The sequence below is a fragment of the Schistocerca gregaria genome, chromosome 11, assembly GCF_023897955.1.
Source record: "Schistocerca gregaria isolate iqSchGreg1 chromosome 11, iqSchGreg1.2, whole genome shotgun sequence".
NCBI classification, from domain to species: Eukaryota; Metazoa; Arthropoda; class Insecta; order Orthoptera; family Acrididae; genus Schistocerca; species Schistocerca gregaria.
The window spans coordinates 40,281,685-40,298,005 of record NC_064930.1 but is presented as its reverse complement, the minus strand read 5'-3'; the positions used below and the strand labels follow the sequence as shown (position 1 = coordinate 40,298,005).

The 16,321-nt window shown below is 44.0% G+C and overlaps 1 protein-coding gene across 1 annotated transcript in view; it reads left to right on the top strand.

The window, feature by feature from the left end:
* Positions 1-16,321, top strand: part of LOC126295010 (uncharacterized) — a 134,961-nt gene that overhangs the window by 16,492 nt on the left and 102,148 nt on the right. Inside the window, exon 3 of the mRNA XM_049987263.1 lies at positions 5,902-6,163. Within this exon, the coding sequence (XP_049843220.1) occupies positions 5,902-6,163 (262 nt within the window). The remainder of the gene's footprint in view (positions 1-5,901; positions 6,164-16,321) is intronic.

Genomic DNA, 16,321 nt, shown 5'->3' with positions numbered 1-16,321 from the left:
ATACAGCCAGTTATCTTGGAAGGAACATAGCGATTTTCTCTTATATTGCCATTCTGTCGTTCTGTATTTTGCCTGAAAGCTAAGGAGTTGCTTAATTTCTGTTTTTCCAAGGACTGATAAACCTAAATAAGCTTTCTTATGTCCATTATATTCCTCACGCTTCTTAACCTTCTCTGTTAGATGCCTTACAAGGAACCTGTTGAGTGGCAGCTCGCAAGAGCAATCTTTAGTGATTGTCATTTAAAAGAGAAAATTACGACAGGAAAAATATTATCTGGTAAATGACTCACCACGTCCACAGAAAACGAGAATCCGGGAGGTACGGAGATAACCCTTCTATGAGATGCATTATTATACTTCACAAAATGGACATTGTCGACATCCAATAAATGTTCGAAACAAACCATTAACTTTGACCATCAAAAACCGAATAAAAATGGCTCGTCTCAATGATAACAAAGGTTCGCGCCTTCAAGATCAAAAGCGAGCTCCTTGGGAGTTCCAAACCGTGCAAAACGTTCAGCTAGGTATCTACTCTTAAGGAATGCATATAGAAGTCACATTGGTGTAACAGGGTGACGGGAACTGATGTGATGGCGTGCAACCGAATGCGAAACAGCCTGTCCTGGACCTTATCGTAAAACTGGCTGTCCTTTAAGGCGTTGCTGCAGATAGTGCGATAATATGTTTAATACGCACAGAAAATACTTACATCTGGAGGCTGAATCCATTTGGTGGTTCCAGATGGTATGAACTGCAATGTCAGACACTTTCCAGAAGCGATAGTTTGTTTTTTAGGAGTATGATTCTTATACCCAGACTAGGAATCCAGCAACTTACTCTGACGAGCTATTGGCCAAAAGCAGTGTTCATACCATAGCTGGAGTTCTCTTACGCCCCTTCTCCCGCTCTTGCTTGCTTTGATATAAATATTCCCTACTGCCATTTCCAAAATCTCACACACGAGAACGAATCAAATGACACAGAGCAATAAATAGCTTTCCAGCCAATTTACCATCAGGTTAATAAGTCGCCATAGCTGACACGAATGCGTCAAGGAATTGATATCAAATGATCTTGACAGATCTCTCTTGGTACGTCTAATTTCGAGGGTCCCTTTCATGTACGTTTCCTCTTCAAATGCCAATTGGCTGCAGTTGAAAACAAATTCCTTACTTAACAATGGGATATTTTATTTTATCTCCTCTTCAAATTTCTGGGCCGACTCAGTAGTTTTCTGTGCATCGTCAAGTTGACGCTTTGTTTGAAACTTTATTATCTCATGTCTTCCACTTCTGTACCACTGTTTGACGTTATGGAAGCATCCACTGCTTCTCTTGAAATCACAATAATGCACGTCGCGCGCAATTTGATGCAGATAACGCAGTGGGTCACTAGCAAGTACATCCCGTAAATTGTATCGAACAGCCTTGAAACGTGCGAACATCAGTTTTTGTGATAACTGCGCCTTGTCCTGCATTGAACGTCCGTAGTCTTTCTTACGCACTAACGCTCATATTTCTGCGGACTTTTTCAAAATATGTTCGTAATTGTTCTTTTGCTAGGCTGTCATGATGTTCCAAGTACGTAATTATGTTTAGCACCCGCTCCTTGGACAGCGTTTGTCCTTCACTACTTTTCACTGGAGACGAGAACCGTCCTGGGACCTCTACTGTTCCTGATCTATATAAATGACCTGGGTCACAATCTGAGCAGTTCTCTTAGACTGTTCGCAGATGATGCTGTAATTTACCGTCTAGTAAGGTCATCCGAAGACCAGTATCAGTTGCAAAGCGATTTACAAAAGATTGCTGTATGGTGTGTCAGGTGGCAGTTGACGCTAAATAACGAAAAGTGTGAGATGATCCACTTAAGTTCCAAAAGAAATCCGTTGGAATTCGATTACTCGATAAATAGTACAATTCTCAAGGCTGTCAATTCAACTAAGTACCTGGGTGTTAAAATTACGAACAACTTCAGTTGGAAGGACCACATAGATAATATTGTCGGGAAGGCGAGCCAAAGGTTGCGTTTCATTGGGAGGACACTTAGAAGATTCAACAAGTCCACTAAAGAGACAGCTTACACTACACTCGTTCGTCCTCTGTTAGAATATTGCTGCGCGGTGTGGGATCCTTACCAGGTAGCATTGACGGAGGACATCGAAAGGGTGCAAAAAAAGGGCAGCTCGTTTTGTATTATCACGTTATAGGGGATATGATACACGAGTTGGGATGGAAGTCATTACAGCATAGACGTTTTTCATCGCGGCGAGACCTTTTTACGAAATTTCAGTCACCAACTTTCTCTTCCGAATCCGAAAATATTTTGTTGAGCCCAGCCTACATAGGTAGGGATGATCATCAAAATAAAATAAGAGAAATCAGAGCTCGAACAGAAAGGTTTAGGTGTTCGTTTTTCCCGCTCGCAGTTCGGGAGTGGAATAGTAGAGAGATAGTATGATTGTGGTTCGATGAACCCTCTGCCAAACACTTAAATGTGAATTGCAGAGTAGTCATGTAGATGTAGATGTAGATGTAGATCGTTGCCATTGCTCCGCTTTGTATCACCACCAGTAGCACTGTGGCACTGTCGTGAGTTACTCGTCGACCAGTCAGTCCAACTACGCTCTGTAGCCTCGTGCTGTCGACAGTCTTTGATACCTCCAGTCCCGACCGCTGTTGCCATTAGCAGCCAGTGTTGGCTTCGGAATGTCCGCCTCCGTAGCGTAGCGCTACCATCACCGCCTACCACACAGGGGGCCCGGGTTCGATACCCGGCAGGGGACTGGGTGTTGTGTGTCCATTTTCATCATCATCGACAAGCAAGTCACCGTCGTGGCGTCACCTAAAGGGACTTGCAATACGGCGGCCGAAAATCCCAGCCAACAATGCCATACAGACACTTCCGTGGTATGCAATATATGGGGCGTCGAATGGCGTTACATCTGACATGCCAGTACATGTCCAGGTAGTATCGTTACCCTTAGCTAACAGCAAACACGGAAAACAAAATGAGTTATTGGTAGCAGTGAAGCAGGAAATCCAAATGTTCCTTTTACATACATTTACATTAAAGGAGTTGCAGAATGCCTTTGTTTCACAGTTCCCTTCGAAGCTTTAAGGTGTGTCATCTAGAGTTTTTTCTCTTTTTTTCTTTCTTTTTTTTTTCTTTTTGCTGCAATTTTTCTCCGCCAGTGTATTACCGGCGAGCTTTCCCATCGCTCCTGTCTGCTGAAGGAAGGCCCATAGAACTCACTCGCGGAGGTTCAGAGGACAAAGTGTACCTTAGCAGTCTCCGGGTAATGCTTTCAGACACACGCTTGCTATATGAACAACGTAAAAATTTATCATACGATAAAAACTGAAGATGCAAATAAAACGATCTCATACGGGGCAGACTCGGGGGGCGATTACTTAGTTACATGCATTTGTAATTTGCACAACCAGCTCTTTTCCGGGGCGTATAGGGTTTCTGGGCCTGTAAAGGTTCCAGGTTGTCGTCCAGTACGGGGGTGGGGGCCGTCGGGAGCCGCCCCGCCTGCAGCCGGCCACGCAGGCCGGGGGGTGCGTGGAGGGGGCGCGCCAGTGATGTTAGCAGCAGTTTCTGTTTGTTAGAGAGTTTCTCAGGGAAAGTCCCTCAGTCATTGGCATTATTCCAGTACGGGAAGCCTCACGTATCGCTACACAGTTGACGGGGACAGGCACCCGCGAGAATATACGAGAAACACCAAGTCACACAAGAGTACATCGCAGCGCGCCAAGCGAGTCAGTCGGCTCTCAGACACGACGAGGCCGAGGTCTCCGTGTTGGGTGAGCAGCGTGCGCTTCTTCCCTGTACGAGTCAATTACATTTCTGGTATCAGGTGTGTACTACTCGAACGTTGATAGTGCTTAATTACAATAGACGTACCGTAATGGCTGCCCGCAGTCCCATCACAAGCGACTGTATGATTACAGCGCTGCGAGGGACGCCATCAGAATTAGCAGTCTCATTGGGTTGGTACGAAACTTTAAGAATTTTTACTGATTAGCTGACCAGTGATGTAACCTCATGTGGACTCCCTCACCGAAGCCGATCTGTCGGGTGTAGCCGCGCGGGCTATCCGTCGTTTCCCTACAGAGATATTACGCTTTCTTCTTTCCTTTTGCTTCATTTTGCAGTCTAACTTACTGCGGGTTTTATCACGCATTTGCTGAAAAAGACTTGAGTCGCCCTCGTCCTGCATTGTTTCATCCTTCGTGAGGGAATGAGCAGGCAGAATAGCTTTTGTGTGTCCAGAGACTCTGTCGTAAACTTTCTGGCAGATGAGAACTGATCAGCACTTTCTAGTGCAGAGCCACTCTCTGGCACTTAGTGCCTTCATTGCAGTTTCACTTGCGTCGAGGAACCGTTTGTCAACCGCACTAGCACATCGGTCGACAATTTCCGTTCGATTGTTTCTAAAATGATCTCAATATTTGCTGAGCACTTCGCTATACATTTGTTTTCTCTCTGTTCCGTAATCGCAGAACGTTCCCACACAAGTACAAAGGAACAAAAGTGCATGTACTGCCTCGTACGTGTACAGAACAACGAACGGCAGCGTGTATGCTACCTACGTAATGAGATAGCCTGGGTGAAAACGGCGACAACTAAGGCTAAAATACTGCTCAGAGGCGTATCCCAGCGATTAGAGCGAGAAAAGAGTGGTATGCCGATTACATCAATGAGAATTACAGCTTTGCTGGCTGCAGTTGTTGTGACTCTGACGGAGTGCTTGACAGGTAGACTGTAACGGGATAGGCTATATGTGTGGCGCTCCAGGATATGGGAGTACAGAATGCCTGGAGTCACCGTTCAAAGTCCAGCCTGGAATGGAGCTCTGGAGTCACCAGGAGAGGCTCCCGCCGGCTGCGCTGCAGTGAGGGGCGATGTCTGGAGCGCCCTGGCGGCTGCAGTCCAGGTGCCTCTCGGCCAGCCTGGAGTCTCCTGTCCAGCCCCGCACTGGCAGCTCCGACACTAACGTAAGAGTGCCTCTGCCCTGGCGTTCTGCATTTATGAGCACGGGTCCATATGTATTATTGCCAATCTCTTTTACTTGAATAACACTGTCTGCGCGTAGGCAGGTACATCCCACGTGGCTGTTGTAGCCTTGCAGAGCAGCACGGCTAACATGCGACCTCGAATTATTTTGTGGAAAGGATATCGAAGAACCGGCCACTGTGGCCGAGCGGTTGTAGGCGCTTCAGTATGGAACCGCGCGACAGCTACGTCGCAGGTTCGTATCCTGCCTCGGGCATGGATGTGTGTTATGTCCTTAGGTTAATTAGGTTTAAGTAATTGTATGTTCTTGGAGACTGATGACCTCCAATGTTAAGTCCCATACTGCTCAGAGCCATTTGAACCATTTTGGTATCGAAAATATCGCAATCGAACTATCTCAATGACTCAGAAATGTAACAGCTGCTACCCATGTAACCAATTACTTATTGTATACCAAGTGGCTCCCCGTGAGATGGCCGAGAATGGGAACGAAGAATGCAACGAGCCATCTCCACTCTGCTCGGGTCCTCGATGCACAGATCGTCCTTTGCGATGCTGTGATCAGAACGAAGGCTCGTCTGGAATGAGGGCACAGTGTCCAGTGTCCAGTGTTGTGGTGTCGGCGCAGCTCTGCCCGCTTCCTCGTCAGGAGGAGCCGCAGCAGTGGCCGCCGTGCTGAGAGTCAGCTGACTTGCTGACCGGTTGCTTCCAAAAGTGTGCAGAACACCTCGCGCCGCGTCGAGTATCGTAGGACACTGCTTTATTACTGTTTCACTTTCAGTGGCTGTTAGTAGTGGTGTGGACAGCAGCAGCCAATGGAGGCTCGTGTGAGGAGTCAGCGTGCTGGCCTCGAGGTGAGTGAGCCGCGTTTTGCAGAATGGTTCCCAGTGGCCGTAGCGTGCGGGGCCCCGGAGCGCCCGCCCGCCGCAGACTCGCCTGTGGAGCGCCTGACGGCCCGCCTCTGGGACTACGGGCCGCCGCCGCCGCCGCCCGCAGGTGGGCGGCAGGGAGGGAGAGCGGGGTGCGCCGCCGCCCTGGCCGAGCTCCGCCGCCTCGCGTGGGACGAAGCCTGGCAGCTCGTCCAGCAGCTCGACTGCCGGATCGCCGACGGCTGCGTCGACTCCTGCCCTGAGCCGAGGTACGAAGCCCACTCCACGTCACAGCTGCTAGCCGTACAACTAACCCTGCTTCCCTGCCCTTAAATTTACTCTCAATGCTGTCACCTACGTTTGATATTTCCCGAGGCTAACCCTCTGGCAATAAGTACACCCTAGTGAGACTCAAGGAGGCACCTCACTAATACGTGTTGCCTCCGCCTCTTCTGTTGACACTTTCCACAGCGTAGTCATGACAGAGCCTCCGCATATCGCTACAGGAGACAGCAAATGGTCTGATGATCATAGTCAAACATTGAAAGCGGTGACCAGCAATAAAACATTTTTCGATCTAGATTCATTGCCTTACTGAAATTGAATTTATATCCCTGTTTCACAACCATATTATCAAAAATCAATAAGACTGCTGTCTCACTTGAGACGACAACAGCTATACCTTGATCTCGTAGCTAGTTGTAAAGAAGTTCAAAAATGAACAATAAACACTACCAGTAGCTAAATTAATTATGTTTTAGAAAGAATTAATTATACATTAGCTACTCCATGGCGTGTTGTGTGCATACGACCAAATAGTGGATAGAATTGGAAGGAAAATCAGCACTGGCCGTATTTTGTTGTTTTGTTGTCAGCAAAATCGATTTTCGTTCGCTTACTGACCATCCTCAGTGCTAGAAGCTAAAAATTTCCACATAATGATAAGAGAGTAGAAAACCGAAAATCACAACTACATCTGCATATGAACATAACAGTTGGTAGGAACATACCTGTAATATACAATTAAAATCGGTAGGCACTGGTATCAAGCTATAACCACAAGCTTAAAGCGATCACATAAGCTGAGGCCGCTGTTTACACGCATCTGTACAGCAGACCTTGGTGTGACAGGGCTTGGAACGCCCTCTATGTGACATGTCACGTGAAGAATTAATATTGCTGGTTTTAGAAGATATTAACACAAAATACTTCTTGTGCATTTGTGACTCATGAAGTAATTCAAATTTAAAATGTACGTAAAAAGCATAGCAGACGAACGTGGAAAGAAACATCTAAAATACAATGGCGTATTGTTTTTTTTAAACACCAACTTACAAAACATAAGGTAGCTCGATAATAAGTTGTCAGAGTGCAGGACAAGCAAAAGATAAAGAGAAGGAAAAAGAATAATACACGAATAACATGAAATGAGGTATAACACAGTTTTTTAAAAGACATATTACCCACTATCTGGTGTGGAAAGTTAGAAGTACAACGGTCGTGATTTACGTAAACCGTTACGTTAAGACTAAGGATTCAAATATATTAAAAAAACAGTAATAGTACGAAAATGCCATTATGTAATAATTAAAATGCCGTGGAACACTATATTCATTATAAAAGTTTTGAAGGTGTAGACAATTTTGTTATAATGAAACTTACTGGCAGATTAAAACTGTGTGCCGGACTGAGACTCGAACTCAGGACCTTTGCTTTTCGCGGGCAAGTGCTCTACCAACTGAGCTACCCAATCAGACTCACGGCCCCTCATTACAGCTTTACTTCTGCAAGTACCTCGTCTCCTACCTTCCAAGCTTTACAGAAGCTCTCCTGCGAAACTTGCAGAACTAGCACTCCTGAAAGAAAGGATACTGTGGAGACATGCCTTAGCCACAGCCAGGGGGATGCTTCCAGAATGAGATTTTCACTCTGCAGCGGAGTGTGCGCTGATATGAAACTTCCTGGCAGATTAAAACTGTGTGCCCGACCGAGACTCGAACTCGGGAACTTTGCCTTTCGCGGGCAAGTGCTCTACCAACTGAGCTACCGAAGCACGGCTCACGTCCGGTACTCACAGCTTTATTTCTGCCAGTATCCGTCTCCTACCTTCCAAACTTTACAGAAGCTCTTCTGCGAACCTTGCAGAACTATCACTCCTGAAAGAAAGGATACTGCGGAGACATGCCTTAGCCACAGCCAGGGGGATGCTTCCAGAATGAGATTTTCACTCTGCAGCGGAGTGTGCGCTGATATGAAACTTCCTGGCAGATTAAAACTGTGTGCCCGACCGAAGCTCGAACTCGGGACCTTTGCTTTTCGCCGGCAAGCGCTCTGCCAACTGAGTTATCCAAGCACGACTCACGCCCCTTCATCACTGCTTTACTTCTGCAAGTACCTCGTCTCCTACCTTCCCAAATTTACAGAAGCTCTCCTGCGAACCTTGCAGAACTAGCACTCCTGAAAGAAAGGATATTGCGGACACATAGTTTAGCCACAGCCTGGGGGACGTTTCCAGAATGAGATTCTTTCAGGAGTGCTGGTTCTGCAAGGTTCGCAGGAGAATTTCTGTAAAGTTGGGAAGGTAGGAGAGGAGGTACTCGCAGAAGTAAGGCTGTGATGACGGAGCCTGGGTCGTGCGTGGTAGCTCAGTTGGTAGAGCACCTGGCAGGGAAAGGCAAAGGTCCCAAGTTCGAGTCTCGGTCCGGAACGCAGCTTTAATCTGCCAGGAAGTTTTATATCAGCGCACACTCCGCTGCAGAGTGAAAATCTCATTCTGGAATTTTGTTATCATAATTAACCGACATGATGATGTAAATCTAGTTTGTCCCTTTGGACAAATTAACATTATTATAACAATAGTTATGCGCTTCTGAATAAGCACTGGGTCATAACCCATACATACATTACATAAAACATATACGGTTGCTTAATGTAAAACATAGCGTCCACAATTTTCGTGGGGATTTAGAAGTACCTATATCATTCTTGATTTACGTAAAATATTACGTTAAACTCAGGTGTCAAACATATAAGAAATAATAATAGTACGAAAAATGCCACTCAGTATCAATTCAAATCCTGTTGTTGTGGTCTTCAGTCCTGAGATGCAGCTTTCCATGCTACTCTATCTAATGCTAGCTTCTTCATCTCCCAGTACCTACTGCAACCTACATCCTTCTGAATCTGCTTAGTGTAGTCATCTCTTGGTCTCCCTCTACGATTTTTACCCTGCACGCTGCCCTCCAATACTAAATTGGTGATCCCTTGATGCCTCAGAACATGTCCTACCAACCGATCCCTTCTTCTAGTCAAGTTATGCCACAAACTCCTATTCTCCCCAATCCTATTCAATACTTCCTCATTAGTTATGTGATCTACCCATCTAATCTTCAGCATTCTTCTGTAGCACCACATTTCGAAAGCTTCTATTCTCTTCTTGTTCAAACTATTTATCGTCCATGTTTCACTTCCATACAAATACTATCAGAAATGACTTCCTGACACTTAAATCTATACTCGATGTTAACAAATTTCTCTTCTTCAGAAACGCTTTCCTTGCCATTGCCAGTCTACAATTTATATCCTCTCTACTTCGACCATCATCAGTTATTTTGCTCCCCAAATAGCAAAATTCCTTTACAACTTTCTCATTTCCTAATGTAATTCCCTCAGCATCACCTGTCTTAATTCGACAACATTCCATTATCCTCGTTTTGCCTTTGTTGATGTTCATCTTATATCCTCCTTTCAAGACACTATCCATTCCGTTCAACTGCTCTTCCAAGATCTTTGCTGTCGCTGACATTTTTATTTCTTCTCCATGGATTTTAATACCTACTCCGAATTTTTCTTTTGTTTCCTTCACTGCTTGCTCAATATACAGACCGAATAACATCGGGGAGAGACTACAACCCTGTCTCACTCCCTTCCCAAAAACTGCTTCCCTTTCATGTCCCTCGACTCTTATAAATGCCATCTGGTTTCTGTACAAATTGTAAATACCTTTCGCTCCCTGTATTTTACCCCTGCTACATTCAGAATTTGAAAGAGAGTATTCCAATCAACATTGTCAAAAGCTTTCTCTAAGTCTACAAATGCTATAAATGTAGGTTTGTCCTTCCTTAATCTAGTTTCTAAGGTAAGAAGGTAAGTCGTAGGGACAGTATTGCCTCACGTGTTCCAACATTTCTATGGAATCCAAACTGATCTTCCCCGAGGTCGGCTTCTACTAGTTTTTCCATTCGCCTGTAGAGAATTCGCGTTAGTATTTTGCAGCTGTGACTTATTAAACTGATAGTTCGGTAATTTTCACATCTGTCAACACCTGCTTTCTTTGGGATTGGAATTATTATATTCTTCTTGAAGTCTGAGGGTATTTCGCCTGTCTCGTACATCTTGCACGCCAGATAGTAGAGTATTGTCAGGACTGGCTCTCCCAAGGCCGTCAGAAGTTCCAATGGAGTGTTGTCTACTCGGGGGGGGGGGGGGGGGGGGGGCTTGTTTCGACGGTCTTTCAGTGCTCTGTCAAACTCATCACGTAGTATCGTATATCCCATTTCATCTTCATCTACATCCTCTTCCATTTCCATAATATTGTCCTCAAGTAAATCGTCCTTGCATAGACCCTCTATATACTCCTTCCATGTTTCTGCTTTCCCTTCTTTGCTTAGAACTGGGTTTCCATCTGAGCTCTTGATGTTCATACAAGTGGTTCTCTTATCTCCAAAGATCTCTTTAATTTTCCTGTAGGCAGTATCTACATTACCTCTAGTGAGATAAGCCTCTACATCCTTACATTTGTCCTCTAGCCATCCCTGCTTAGCCATTTTGCACTTCCTGACGATCTCATTTTTGAGACGTCTGTATTCCTTTACTGCATTATTATATTTTCTTCTCTCAACAATTAAATTCAATATTTCTTCTGTTACCGAAGGATTTCTACTAGCCCTCGTCTTTTTACCTACTTGATCCTCTGCTGCCTTCACTACCTCATCCCTCAAAGCTACCCATTCTTCTTCTACCGTATTTCTTTCCCACACTCCTGTCAATATCTCCCTTATGCTATCCCTGAAACTCTGTACAACCTCTGCTTCTTTTAGTTTATCCAGGTCCCATCTCCTTAAATTCTCAACTTTTGGCAGTTTCTTTAGTTTTGATCTACAGGTCATAACCAATAGATTGTGGTCAGAGTCCACATCTGCCCCTGGAAAGGTCTTACAATTTAAAACCTGGTTCCTAAATCTCTGTCTTACCATTACATAATCTATCTGATACCTTTTAGTATCTCCAGGTTTATTCCATGTATACAGCCTTCTTTTATGGTTCTTGAACCAAGTGTTAGCTATGATTAAGTTGTGCTCTGTGCAAAATTCTACCAGGCGGCTTCCTCTTTCATTTCTTTGCCCCAGTCCATATTCACCTACTACGTTTCCTTCTCTCCCTTTTCCTACTACAGAATTCCAGTCACCCATGACTATTAAATTTTCGTCACCCTTCACTATCTGAATAATTTCTTTTATTTGATCATACATTTCATCATTCTCTTCGTCATCTGCATAGCTAGTTGGCATATAAACTTGCTTACCCGCATTCCTATTTTCCTATTCATTATTAAACCTACCCCTGCATTACCCCTATTTGGTATTGTGTTTATAACCCTGTAGTCACCTGACCAAAAGTCTTGTTCCTCCTGCCAGCGAACTTCACTAATTCCCACTATATCTAACTTTAACCTATCCATTTCCCTTTTTAAATTTTCTAACCTACCTGCCCGATTAAGGGATCTGACATTCCATGCTCCGATTCGTAGAACGCCAGTTTTCTTTCTCCTGATAACGACTTCCTCTTGAGTAGTCCCCGCCCGGAGATCCGACTAGTTGACTTTTTTACCTCCGGAATATTTTACCCAAGAGGACGCCATCATCATTTAATCATACAGTAAAGCTGCATGCCCTCGGGAAAAATTACGGCTGTAGTTTCCCCTTGCTTTCAGTCGTTCGCAGTAGCAGCACAGCAAGGCCGTTTTGGTTAGTGTTGCAAGGCCAGATTAGTCCATCATACAGAGTGTTGCCCCTGCAACTACTGATAAGGTTGCTGCCCCTCTTCAGGAACCACATGTTTGTCTGGCCACTCCGTTGTGGTTGCACCTACAGTACGGCTATCTGTATCGCTGAGTCACGCAAGCCTCCCCACCAAGGCCCATGGTTCATGGGGGGAGGATTCAAATCCTATGAGACAATATTCATTACAGCAAAAAAAAAAGTTTTGGTGGTGCAGACTAACAATTTTGTTATGTGTAACGACGCGATGATGTACGTATCATTTGTCCCATTTCGAAAAGCTGACATTTTTTATAACACTGGTTGTACGCTTCCACAAAAGGCACTGGGTCAGAATCCATATATACATTCACAGGTTGATAAAACAGTAATAAAACTGCCAAGCAACCGGTTTTGAATATTAATAAAAATAATTTGATTTTACATATCTATCAGTAGCAGTGGGGCCCATATGAAATAAAAGCAGACCTAACAATACCTATAATTTTAATTGTGTTATGGAAACAAATTTAAAATACAAGGTGTGAACAAGTAGTATACATCATACATCGAGAAACCATCATGAGTCACAAACGCACAAGACGTATTTTGTGTTAATATCTTCCAAAACCCGCAATATTAATTCTTCACGTGACACATGTCATGTCCAAGCCCTGTCAAACCGAGGTTTGCTGTACAGATGCATTGTAAACAGCGGCCTCAGTTTATGTGATCGCTCTAAGCTTGTGGTTATAGCTTGATACCAGTGCCTACCAATTTTAATTGTATATTACCGGTATGTTCCTACCAACTGTTATGTTTGTAAGCAGATGTAGTTGTGATTTTCGGTTTTATACTCTCTGATCGTTATGTGGAAATTTTTAACTTCTAAAACTGAGGATGGTCACTACGTGAACGAAACTCGATTTTGTTGACAATAAAATAACAAAAAAGTTGTAATTATAGAGTCAACACCCTGCACCATAAGATAATAGTAATGCTCCACATCATCTGCTATACATTAAAATCTCTAACATGGCAGCAGTCAACAACAGTAAAATTATGGAAGCCACAGGAATCATATAGCCAACCAGTGCCACATCAGAAGTTTATTCACACTTTTACCATGCTTTACTGTTCATTAAGCCATGTGTCTTCCTTAGCATTTGAGTGGATCATTTTAGTGTTGACTGAGCCTAATGTGCTGGTTTCTGTTTTCACACAATAATTTAACACGTTTTATTACTTATTCCAAAGAAGACGGGTTTATATCTGTTGGAACCTAGGTAAGGATTCGAATAACCTTTTGACATACAACTAACTGATTGCATGATTCCCATTCTTTCCATACATCATTAAGTTATATGAAGACAGTCACATTCAAGTCAACTTTCGCTTCAAGGATCATGCAATGGCATCACGTTATTGCCGCCTGTAGCCTCGGAAACTTCGGCAACTCGGCGCGGAAGAGAGTTCCGAAAGTTTCTTCAGATACGCAGCATCCACCCAAGGTCTCCCACTGATGATGAGATCTCGTAGAGTTACCAGTCAGCGGGGATGTTGGCTGCCGTGCCCCAGCTGCTGTTCCAGACAGTACCATACAACGGTTGTCTAGCGGTCGTCTCGACATGCTGTAAGGCACCTGAGTGTTTGAGAAACCAGGACTGTTTACACGCAGCACTGAGAACACGACTGTGTCATCTTCTACAACGCAAGTGTCCAGAGAATATTGATCAGGAAGGTATAGAAAATAGGGCAACACTTTGTCAGCGAGAATGTTGAAACAAACGTGCTGGTTCAGGTTCACATTAACCTTAATGACTTAATCCAAATCATGGTGACAAACACCCCCGTAATGCCATGGAACCACCACTGCCCTGAACTGCATCCTGTACACACTGTATCTTAAAGGCCTCAATAAGACGTCGGTCCAATTGACACCTCGATATTTTCAGAACAGGTGAAATCGCGACTCCAATCAGCCACTGTCCATCTCCATGTTATTTCGCCCACTCAAGACGCGCAGCTATGTGTGTCTCTGTGAGCTACGGTCGCTTACTCGAAATGCTTAGACTGTGCAGCTGCCTTCTCAACGATTTCTCCGCAGCTGGTTCACATGGGTCTGCTTAGACAGGCAATGGCAATTTGTGTCTGGTTTGCAACCGATCGCCGGTGACCTGGAGTGACATTCGTCACCAGCCCTGTCGGCTAGGATCTTTTTACGCCACAGCCTTACATCACTACGAGTGGTTGACCATTCGTCGCAGATACTTGGACAGTCCGCGTTGATACGCCAATAGATCGTGTAACTTTACTCGTGGTGTGGTCGTGGACATGTAGAAATGCAAAAATTCCTACCTGCCACTCCTCGACATCGCCACGTCGACCCAGGTGACCGCGCTGACCCCACGCGAGCGACTGGCACGTACACACCACGATCGCCTTCTCACCGTCACCACTGACGTCAGCGGTGGGGCGTCACGTGACCGCTTGCTGCCTCCCCTGCACCACAGCGTCCAGCACTCCAAAGCGACCCCTTTACTCAGTTAAGTGGAGGCGTAGCATTTCGTCTGAGGAGATTATTTCAGGCTTTCCAGAAAACCTGGATTTTGTACACTTTTAACCTACACCTAATTCGACTATGATAAGCGTCATTTTAGAAATAACTTTGTGGTTGGCGACCAGAAGCACACTTCGTTCGTTTTTAGTTTCACTCATAAATGCTGTATCGTTATCGATAGATAAATTTCTTTCTACAAAAGACGTGTCGTTTCACGATCACGACACAAGTGTTGTTATTGCTGTTAGAGACATACTTGTACTGTTCACTGAATATATACAAATTTCAAATATTGGTTCCTCATTTGGACATAATGCCCTTTTAATATCATAAAGGAAAACTTCTCTGATGTTCTGCAACTATTATTTACATAATCACAAACTAGGAGTCAGGTTCTTATGCTATGATCACGTGACAACATGATGGGTTGTGATTAAAGTCGTAACTGCTGCACAACATTGGTGAAATGTTTCCGTTGTGATATTATTGTCACGCTCTGTCAAGCATCGAACGACAACTAATTTACTTAGTATCATTTTCTGTAAAACGCTGTTATGTCTCCGACATGTTCAGAAGTGAAATACATCTCAACATACCCACGTCTTATTAAGCGAGCTAATAAGGTTACTGAAAAATTGACCTGTCACATTGGAAAGTGAAATTAGATTAGGAAGTAAGACACTAAAGCCATGGATGAGTTGTCCTATTGGGGCAGCAATATAGCTTTTGATAGCCGAAATAGACAGGATATAAAATACAGACTCACTGCAGCTCAAATAGAAGCTCTGGAAAGTAGGAATTTTTTATTGTTTAACATAAATTTGACTGTAAGGAATTCCTTTCTCAAGGTATTTGCCTCGAATGTAGTCTTGTATCGAAGTGAAACATGGAAGATCACCTGTTGGCACAAGAAGGGAATAGGGATACTGCAATGTAGTACTGGAGCAAACTGTTGAAGAATAGGTGTGTAGTTGGTTTAATTAATGAGGAGATACTGAATCGAATTAGGGACAGTAAGAGATATACCACAACTTGACTAAAAGAAGGGATCAGTCGACAGGACACCTCCTGAGGCGTCAGGGAATCGTCTGTTTGGTGATGGAGAAAAAGTTTGGGGAGTAAAAATTGTAGAGGAACACCAAGTGATGAGTACAGCAAACAGATTCAAATGAATTCAGGTTGAAGTAGTTATTAGGAAGTGAAGGGGCTCTCACTGGATATTGTAGCACGGAGAGCTACGTCAGACCAGTCTTCCTGCTAACGACGACAAAGACAAATAGCTACAAATATTGTATTGATAACGGTAATAAAGTTATTGCACACTAATGTATATCAGTAATGGGACGGACGAAAATCTGAATCTTGCTGACTGATGGAAACTGTGTGTCAGGCTGGGACTCAAACCCAGTCCTCCTCCTTTTGGGGAGATCGCCCTCACCCACTGAAGTATAAAGACATGAAGAACAATACGGGAATTGGGGATCCGCCTCGATGCAAAACACTTTTGTTGTTTATTTATTTAGTCCCCAAACTAGTTTCAGCGACAATTATCGCCATCATCAGTGGGTTTAAATCTAAAACATACAGAAAACAGCACGGTTATAACACGCTGTAAAACGTTGCTAGAGTACTGTTTGTTTTTTAAATACTATTTTCTGTGAGTACTTTCATAATATTTATTATACAATACAGAATGGTTTTAAGATTGTGGTCGCTGTTTGCGGCATATTTTTTGTGTTCTCTGTTGCCGTTTTTCTCAGCATACTTCATGTCATCTGCAGCTGTGTGGGCGGTTGTCAGTAAACAAATACGAAAACGTGAACTTACGT